We start from the raw sequence: 10,530 nt of genomic DNA, 5'->3' as shown, positions 1-10,530 counted from the left end.
ATTTAAAATTTTCCCGGTCATAAAAAGTAAACTTTTCAGAACAAAAATACGAATAAAATATTTAAGAAAGCATTTAAATAGACTTATATATAATATTTGTATACATTTGAAGGTATTATGTAATAATTTATTAGATAAGTAATAAAATACAATAGAACAATAAAAATGACAGTTGAAAAACAAAGTCAAGGTTACGGATTTTGTCGAAGCAGGTGGTTGGAGTAGAGGGGTTTAGATGTTAAAGTTTTATTAGTGGTGAGGATAAGAGGAAAGAGGAGAGAGGAGAGCAGAGGGAAGAGGAAGAAGAGAATGTAAAAGAAGATAATAGCCAGTGAGATAGGGACACTGTAAAGAGGAAAGGTGGGGAGGGGATAGGTGGACTTAGGGATAGGGGGTTAGAAGAGGAATAATAATAATAATAGTAATAATAATCTAAAACTCAAACAGTTGGTTGCGTTGAAGCAAGTTTATGTCGAAGCTAGAACCATGTCCGGACAACGCTCCCGCTTGAGTTGCGGGGCCAACTAACGGTCCACGCCACCTCCGTTGGCCCTTACCAAGAGCGTTGCCTCACAACTCTGTCTCGTCACCGTCCTCTCCCGTCGTAAAACAACTCTGTGTTATCCTCTATTCTTAAGTAACATCTTTTTGCTTTCTTTTAAATAAATTCATTGAAACGAAAAATTTTACATTCTTTATAACCTGATTTTTACGGAGGTAGCTGTTATTTCAATTGATTGCAAGAATTATTACAGAAATTTTAATTATTTAAAACCAGTTTGTATTTTTATGATATTCGCTATTGCTTATAACTAGTTGGACTTGACACGTCTATGGTAATTTAAGTATTTTAATTATTATTCTTTTTGTTGTAAGCTGAATTTATGAAATTTTAATGGATTAGATGTTATTTTCGACAGCCAATTTTGAAACTTGGTCGTTAGTTAAATTATCGATAACCGGTTAGGTCGATGTGGTAGAAAGTTGTCGATAAAGTAGCAGTAGCTGGCAATGATGATGATCTGAATACCGACATGTGGGTTAAGGCCATCGTTCGGAAAAGAAAATCCCAGAAAAAACTTTTACCATCAATAGAAAATAAAAGAAATCTCTGATAGCTGAGCTGACGGAAAGTTATCGACAACTAGATGCCTATTTTCTGAAAAAAGTTGCCTTCAATTCGCTTAGATAGTTGATGACAGGTTGCTACAGTAGTCATAAATTTTCGGCGTAAGTTAAAGGCAACATGTACTCAACTTACAAAGGCTGAAGTTGTCATCAATTTGATCGCAACAAATTGATATCAGCTTTCTGATAAAAAAAACTCTAGCAATTAGGGCAGATAGCCAGCGTAGCTCAACCAACAGTTTTAAGCATAAGTTGACATCAGATTAAAGCAACTATTTGAGGTCAAATTGATTTGAAGTTGACATCAAATTGATCACAAATTGACGTCAAATTAAAAAGGTATTTGATGTGAAAATTTAATATATTTTCCGCGAACGTGTTATTAGAAATTGTCCTCAGTAAGAGGTCAATTTGACATCAATTGTAGAAAAAACCAGCTTGCGACATGAAGTCCAGCCGAGTTAATAGCAACTTTACGAAATCTGTCATTATGACCTTCTTTGTAACCCCATGTTTTTTTTTGGCATTATCATAAAAAATAAAACACGAAATAATTTTCTTATATATATATATATATATTTTTTTTTATTAGATATCAGCGTTCAATAGTATAGAATACGTATTCTAATACCTGGATATACATAGTCTTATATAAATTACACAAACAATAAAAATAATATTTTTTTACAACATAATTCCAATTGAAAATCAAATTGACGTAATATATACACACACTAATATTTACAATCTTAATTTACCTTAATATGAATTTTCAAAAAATTAAACAAACAAAAAAAAATGAAATCTACTTTCATATTTATTATATCAGTATTCTACGTGCGTAGTCTTAGAAAATATTTCCGATATTTTTTCTTTTTTTATTTTAGTCATCAAAAAATTTTCAGGTAAAACAAAATTTAGTATTTACAATTCGCACACAGGCACTCATTCATTTTATTATTATTTCTCATAAATAAAACAAAAAAACGCGATAGGTCTATGCAGTATTGCTTTTTTTTTTTTTTTTATATATTATGACATATATCTATCATTATATCGCTTAATTACCACACTCGTTACTATAATCCAGGCCGTTTTGATTTAAATTTACTCTTTATTTACATAAATTTCATTCATTATTTTTTTTTTATTTAAAAAAAAAAAAAAAGTCCGTGACCGGGATTTGAACCCAGTCGCTCATACTAACGATCGTGACTCCTGGCGCCAAATACGTGGTAATTAAGAACACTTACACAAAAATCTACTTTATTTAATTAATTTATACGTTAATTAACTCAATTAATTCCGAGTCGCGTGTTTTTCTAAATCAAGCTACTCGCATTTATTATTTTTTTTTACTTTTATTCAAGCTTCTTAATTTACTGTAAGCTTTTTTCTCTCTCCCTGCGCGTTATTTACAATATTTTTTAAATAGTGCGCATATAATATTCAATTTTACTGACGGATTTAAATTAAACAATAGTAGAAATAAATTATAAATTTTAATTATAAAAATGGATTGATTTTTTACAACGTTGGCAGTCGCTATACATTCGATGTGTACAGCATTTTTTGTCATAGTTATTATTAGTAAGTATTATAATTATTATTATGAGTATTATAACTATTATAATTATTACTATAATTATTGTTTTTATTGGTAATCTTATTTATTAATTATATATTAACACTGTTACGTATCGGTGGCTTATGATTATGTAGTTGTTTGTTTGTGTGGTTAAATTTATAACCTAAAAATATTTAAGTGTAAAAATAACAAACTTGAGATTTTGGGATTTTTTAACCATACTATAGTTAGGATCGAAAGTTAAAATTTTTTTAATGCACGGTAAAAATTACTGAAATTTTTACCATGCCAAAGTCTTCTGCATGGTAAAAATTCCAGGAATTTTTAGATAGAGATTTTTAAAAAACAGCATGGTAGATTTTTAGTCAACGATTTTTTTGAAAACTGTATGGTAAAAATTACATGGTCATATATTTTGCTATGCAAATTGAAATTGCATGTTTATTTTTTTAGGTTAGGAAGTTTTTACCGTACAATTAAATGTTTTTTTTGTTTGTAATAACATTCTTTGTACAGTTTTTCTAGTAATTTTTTCTGTGCAACAAATTTTTGCCATACAAGAGTAATTTTTATCATACAACCCAAATTCAATCTAAAAAATTGAAATTTCCGCGCCAATTTTAAATCATGTAGTAGTTTCTCATGAAACAATGACTTTTTACAAATACAACTGCGCATTGACAATAATTTTTACCATGTGAACTTTGTACACGGAGAGAAATTTATGGTAACGATTACAATATTTTATGGGGATGGTTTCCATAATGTATGATAACCGATTTTTTTAAAATGTTGATTATAGGAACGGCACCCATATGTATTATATTTATCATTACTATAATACTACGGTAGTCATTACCATATATTTTGGTAACCATTCTCATAGTATAATAGTAATGATAACTATAATACATGTTAACCATTGCCATAATGTCATAGTAACATTTATTATAGTATTATGGTAATGACTACCGTCATATTATGGAAATTATTACGATAATTTTTTCACAAGTAATATGGGAACTGATACCATAATGATGAGAATTGTTCTCATACTTATGGGAACTTTTTCCAGAAAGCGTAGGCCTATATCCCATAATTCCAAGTAATCATTACCATAACGGTATGGGATGATATATCATAAATATATTAGGAACGGTTAGCATAAATTTCTCTCCGTGTATTGTAACTTTTAATGCATGGTAAAACCCACTTATTCTCCCATGAAAAATTTATCCAATTCAACTTGAAAAGATCGCACGATAAAAGTTACCGTTAATTACCTTAAAAAGGGACATTGCCGTAAAAATGGCGTTTTCGGTAAACTATGGTAATTAACAGTTCAACACCGCATGTTACGGCAAATTTGCAGTAAATTACGGTTCTTTAGGTTAATGCCAGTAATTTACTTTTAGTCGAATTGCTAAGGCAATAAATCATAATTTGATATCCCAAAATTTGATCTTATGACCTAACCTAAAAAAAATTTTTGCCATGCTTCAAAAATCTCAATCTTAGAAATAAAATAAAACAACACGCGATAAAAAATAATAATTTTAATAATTATTTATTGATTATATGTACAATTATAAAAAAATTAAAAATAACCACGATATTCAATTCGCGATAAAATAAATCCATAATAATAATAATAATATAAAAAAAAATTTTTTGTTCAATAAAAAAAATAATACATACATACATAATAGTGTAGAGTGTTTTACATATAAAAAAGCATCGGCATTCATACCGATATAATTTATTTTGTTATCGATAAGTAATACTATCTACAATTACCACAATAGATATATTCAAACGCTTAATTGTTATATTTACAAAATAATATCCCCCTCAATCTCATTAGTTAATTAATTATCAATTATCAGTAACTATGACTAATAATTATTATTATTTGCATCGTTTAAAAATATTTTTGCAGTACTCCTGCCATCTATGTGTAAGTTTGTGTACCTCAACAATCGTTAATTACTTGGACGAACGGACAATGAATTTTTTTTTTTTTTTTTTTTTTTTCATTTGAATCCTTATCATATTTTACGTCTTATCTGTAAGACCCTGTGATGCAAAAAATATCATTGCCCCAAAGAAACCTCGGTCGTTTAATATATTTATACATATATATTTTAATATTTTTATATAACATCTTAGGTTAGGTTATTTTTTTTTCTTCATTATTTTAAACTTTTAGTTATACTACAAAATAATTATTTTACTAAGCAAGGACTAGCTTAATTTTGACACTTTTCCATATACAAATCACTTTTTAAGTTTATAATTTTTAGTGTTTTTTGTTTTTTTATAAACAATAATAAAAGCCTATGGCACCAAATCACTTAAAAACAAAAAATGTTTATATTTAATTATAACCCTCAATAATTAATCACGTGTCATGCCTGTGATATCTACTGAGTCGTCTGTTGCCACTCTTGCGTCTCTTTCTTTTGGTATCGCGCGTAAAAGCAACGTTCCCGGGGTCGTCAGCCAGCTGAGGATACCTGTGGACACTGTGAATATCAGCGCCCTCGTACCCATCGACGGTTCCACGACTTAGCAACTGATCCTTCTCCTCTTTCGACCAGTCCCCTCGTCCCTGGAACCCAGCAGCGACTAACTGCTTCTCAATTTCCCATGCGCGTTCTACGGCACGCTTGTGCGCATGCTTGAGAATTCTGTGTCGCTCTTGTTCGGGGTCTGCGCCGTACTTTATCACTACAGCGGCATCGGGGTTGTGGAGACGCAACTCTTTCCATGTACCAGCGCCATGTTCAGTCGTCTCATGTGTGGAAACATTGAACATGCCTCCGAGTCTGCGCAGCTCTTCCATATCGTCGCGCATTTTCAATGCATTGTCTTTGACAAAGTAGAAAACGTCTTGATCGTGAACGCTGAAGTGCAGGGGCAAGAAATATGAATTGTTGAAAACGCTGGTCACTACGTCTTGGACCACGCTGTTGACGCCATCTACGACGCTCACTAATGCGCGGCCTCCGACGCGTGAAACGAGAATTCCTTCGCCAAAAACTGCACGTCGATGCGCGACGCGTGGCAACAAGTTTCGGGTTTTGGGTTCTAGTTTCAAAAGAGGCTTGGGCACAAAATCAAGGTCTGAGAATTTTTCGTGAACGCGGTTTACGATGCATTCAAGTCCGGACATTACACCAAAGTCGGGGGTTAGTTGAGGCGAGGTTATGGTTGCCGTTGGCTGATAGACCATTGCCTTTGTGTACTCGGAGCCTAGCATAGATGGAATGTCGTATCCGTAGAGTTTCAACCAGCTGGACAAGTCGGTCATGTACTCGACGTTCAATTTAGCATTTATTGGATCGTTGTTACGGAATCGGTAGATAAAGATGTCGGTGGGAGTGGTCAATTGGTTGACCATCTGCTCCCAGGCTGGAGTCATCCATTGACCGACAGTGGGATCATAGAGCCGTTTATTCAAGTAGACTAATTTGGTTATTGGGTCAAAGAGCCCGCCGTGGAAGTCAATCGGTAGATAGAAATCTGGATTCGTGTCTTTGATAATCTTTCCAAATGGCGTGCGACGCATTTCCTTTATCAGATTACCATTGGTATCAAACAGAGCCAATGGCGATCCGTTCTGATCTGATGCGACGTAGAAACGCTGCTCTGAAGTCTCGACGGTCATCAAGAAATCGCGTGAGTCGTACAAAAATCTGAAGGTCTTTGCAGCTTTAGGGAAATGGACGTGAGTTATCAGATCAGGAGTCTTGGGATTGGCGTAGAAAAATTGGGTTATATTTTCTCGATCGTCGTTCCAAGATACCAGACGTCCACGGTCATCGTAGTAGTACCAGATCTGGAACTTTTTGTGCTCTGAGGCATGAATCAACTGACCACGTGAATTGTATCTGTACTTGTGTTCCCCGCGTATCACAACGAACCCACGATTATCGTAGGAATTAAACTCAACGTCTCCATACTGAACAACACGATCTCCACTATCGTAACCCAGAGTTATTTTTTCATTGTGTTCAGTAACTCCGACAACGTTTCCGTTCTCGTCGTAAGCGTACTGCCAGTTGTTGTCAGTATCCGCAACCTCCAGAACATGGCCGTCAGCGTTGTAAGTAATTTTATCCATGCGCGACCATTCCTTTTTGTCCATCGAGTCCTTGCCGATAGTCAGCTTGCGCATCTTTATCCTGTTGCGGTTATCATACTCCAATTCCATGCGGAAAACGTCCATCGACCGGATGTTCATGACAATACTCTTGACACGACCGTGCTCGTCATAATCAGTCACGGTAAAGAATTGCTTGCTTGCATCCTGCATCACCGACCTATTGAAAGTGTTTCTGTAAATCCTCAAGTCACCAATTCCTTCAAGCACTCCCAGGTTCTGGTTGTACTTGAGCCGTAACTGCGGCAACTGTTTTCCATTGATGTCAACTTCGATTCCAGAAATTCTGGCGTTGCCGTCATACTGGTAGCGATAGTGCGCATTGTCCATTCCGCTCTTGCTGCCGAATTTTATCTTCTCATCCTTTACGATTCCCGCGTGATACTTGTACTCGATACGCATTTCGAAGTTGGGCTCGTTTATGTCAATACTGCGGACTAGGGAAGTCGTTTCTTGGTACGTGTAGTGAATAGACGACAGCCCAGCCAATGTGGTCTCTAGTTTACCCGCATGGTCGTAGACGTAAGCGACTTTACCACTTTGATGGGGCAGAACTTTAGCGAGAATCTGGCCGTCGTCATTGTAAAGAATTTCATAGGGATGTCGGTTCATTGGCGAGTAGTATTGGTACTTGTAGAATCCTAAAGATGTTTGAAGTGAGAACGCATGGATGTGACCACGAGGTGTAGTCAAAGATTGCAAAGCTCCCGCCTCGTCGTATTGCAACAGATAATCGCTACCTCTTGGTGTCGTCACTTTTAGCGGCAGACTACTGAACATGTCTTTGAATGCGTAGACCATCGCGGTATTGTCACTGTATTTTATTTCGAACAGTCTACCAGCACGGTCGAATCCGTAGCTCTCGCTGATGTCACCCCAGGTCCATCTGGTCAATCGACTGAATCTATCGTACTCCAGATCCACTCCCGAGAAGATTCCGTTTCTCGGCAGCCACTTGAGAGGTCGCGCATTTCGGTCGTAAGTGACATTGAGCAGTTCTACGCGGTCATCAATAAATACCGCAACGGTATTACTTTCGCGGTCGTATTCAAGTGAGAGCAAGACGTCACCATTAACGCGAAGTTTCTTTCCGACTTGGGCAATCGCTTTAGGGTTGCCACGGTTCTTGCCCTGGACCTTGCGTAAAAAGTACCGCCATTCAAATCTATTTGCCAGATCACCAGCGATCTCAGTTCGCTGCTTAGCAGGCACTGGATAGCTTTCACCTAACAGAGCTTCAATTTCAGCTAAAATAGCATACGGAAGCGTATCGGTGCTGACTGTATGCGACCAGGACGTAACTCGACCAACAGATCCATCACCGGCTACTGTTGTTCTCGCTTCGGCTTCTCCGATTTTAGTCAGAACAGAAGAGCCTTTAATTAGCATTGAAACGGGTTTGCGGTTGTTCTGGCCAATTTTGACTGTCGCTCCCTTAACGCTCAGATCAAATGTCAAATCGATAACTTTACCCGTCGGCGTAACTGCGCTAGTCAGACGTCCAAATTCATCGTAATTGTAGACGTAACTTCTGCCAGTGCTGTCTAATTTAGTCTTTAGCAATCCTGTCGAGCCGTGATAATCAAAGGTCACGTTGTAATTATCTGGAGTGCTTAATTCGTGGAGCATTTTCATGCGTGACATTCTCAGTCTGCACTTCTGTCCCTTGGTATTTTCAATAGAGTTCACTTGACTGCTGTAATCTCTCAGCAAAAAGACTTTGTTCCCACTGGCGTCTGTAACTGTGCTCAATTTTCCGTTGCTGGTATTGACGTTATACGTAAAGACATAGAAGGTTTCACCTGTCAGAATGTTTTTGGTAGAGATATGCTGGCCAAAGCGATTGAACACATAGATTTCTTGAGTATCTGGCGAGTAGATTTCATACTCACGAGCTCCAGAGGCGTCCGGAATGCTGGCCATCACCGATCTGATGCGATAGTTTGCTTGGTCTCCAATATGAACGACCCCATCCGGTGATACGGTCACGGCGGAAATGGTGTTGAACTTTGACGTTGACGCCAGATAGTGATCAGCTTCAAAGCAATCGCATCCGCGCTCAAGGCAATTGCATTTAGACTCGGCTCCAGCGAATGGTCCAATCTTACCATCAGTCCCAATGACCCGGACGCGGTTTATTCTCTGCGAATCACTTTCGGCGATGTACAAGCTACCGGATGGACCGAATGCGATGGACTGCGGCATCACAAGGGTCGCGTGGGTAGCGAGTTCAGTGTCGAAAGTTGTTGACGGGCTGGCACAGTGTAATGGTCGTCCTGCAACAACTTTGACGCGACCATCTGGCGCGAGCTGTAAGACCATGTGGTCGTCGATAATGTGAAGTGAATTGTCGAGGGGATTTATGGCCAGCTCTGTAGGCCAGCGCAAATGAACCTCCTCGACATTGAGAGTTCCTTCACATGGTATCGGCTTCCAGTGAGATTTGTGCATGTGGTTGCCTATTACTGTCGTTATTATACCATCACGATCGACCATTCGGATGTTGGTTCCGTCAGCAAAGTAAAGAACGTTATCAGCAGACACTGCTACGCCTTTTGGATAAGCCAGCTTGGCATCTCTCGCTAAAGCGCCATCTCCACAGTGAGCTTCGTCACCAGGAAGGCATCGCTCACCCGAGCCGACAACGGTCTCCCAATTGTGATCTGGGTCTGTGTAGTCATTGACGTCGCGTACGCGAATAATCTGATGTGACTCTGGGTCTGAAATATAGAGGACTCCATCAAGGGGACTCAGTGCAATGTGGTAGCGATAAGACACTCGGGTAGCGTTCAAACGTACGACGGTTTTGACAGTTCCATCGACTAGGATCTTACGAATAAGATTGAAGTCTCCAACAAATATCGCCCCATCTGGAGAAGCTGCTAAAGCAACTGGTGCTAAAAGTCGTTGCTTGGAAGCCTGTCCATCGCATTCAAAGCAGTCTAATGGGCGTTGATGACCATCACCCATTGTGGTAAGAATCACTCGCGGCTTGTGCTTGAGATAGATGTTAGACCCATCACCTTTCTGAAGGATTCCTTCGTGGAAGTTGTAACGGTGATGGATATCCAGATTCCAACCTCCTACTTCAGAGATTGACATATCATGGCCACTCAATTTAGTGGTCTGGACGTCCCAGATTATGTCCTTGCAATCACTGTACTCGTAACCAACCTTCACCATTGCCGTAGTGACTCCGTAAACTCTCTGACGATATACGTTCAGCCGATTCCAGGCGTAAGTGAATTTAATAACTGGATCAGCTTCAAAAGTCTTCTCGAATAAAATTCCCTCAATGGTGATGCGCAAGTGAATGAGATTCAATGTCGGAGGAATGCTTTCTGGAGTAAGTTGGAGCTGGATCGTCGAGAGGTAGCCCGCAGCACGTGAGCTGTGATAAACCAAATTGAGACCAGTTCCAGGAATCTGTAGACTTTCTTGGACCACTTGAGATTCGGCAAGAATAGCACTTTTTTCTGGACAAGCTCCCTGGAACCCGTGTTTCCACGTCGCGAGAACCACTGGCTTCATCAAATCGTAGTCATGAGCAGCACAGGCATGCGTGATATGAACCGGTGGTTTCTCGTCCGCGGTGCTCATCACTATCCTGTCTATTATGACCACCTGTAAATAAATAAAAGTTTCAGTT

At 38.1% G+C, this 10,530-nt stretch overlaps 1 protein-coding gene across 7 annotated transcripts in view; it reads right to left on the bottom strand.

Moving 5' to 3' along the window:
• Window positions 1-2,736: 2,736 nt before the first annotated feature.
• LOC103575365 (teneurin-m) overlaps window positions 2,737-10,530 on the bottom strand; it is an 84,261-nt gene continuing 76,467 nt past the window's right edge. For 3 of the 7 annotated variants that reach the window (XM_014444824.2, XM_008555124.2, XM_053741835.1), the window contains one exon: window positions 2,738-10,505. In XM_014444824.2, the coding sequence (XP_014300310.2) occupies window positions 5,118-10,505 (5,388 nt within the window). In that variant the 3' untranslated portion in view covers window positions 2,738-5,117. Of the gene's footprint in view, window positions 10,506-10,530 lie in introns of all 7 variants that reach the window. The other 4 variants (XM_053741836.1, XM_053741837.1, XM_053741833.1 and 1 more) reach the window with 3 other exon arrangements.

This window comes from Microplitis demolitor, chromosome 9 (genome assembly GCF_026212275.2).
Source record: "Microplitis demolitor isolate Queensland-Clemson2020A chromosome 9, iyMicDemo2.1a, whole genome shotgun sequence".
NCBI classification, from domain to species: domain Eukaryota; kingdom Metazoa; phylum Arthropoda; class Insecta; order Hymenoptera; family Braconidae; genus Microplitis; species Microplitis demolitor.
Note: the sequence above shows the minus strand (reverse complement) of the source record. Positions and strands in the feature narration are given on the sequence as shown.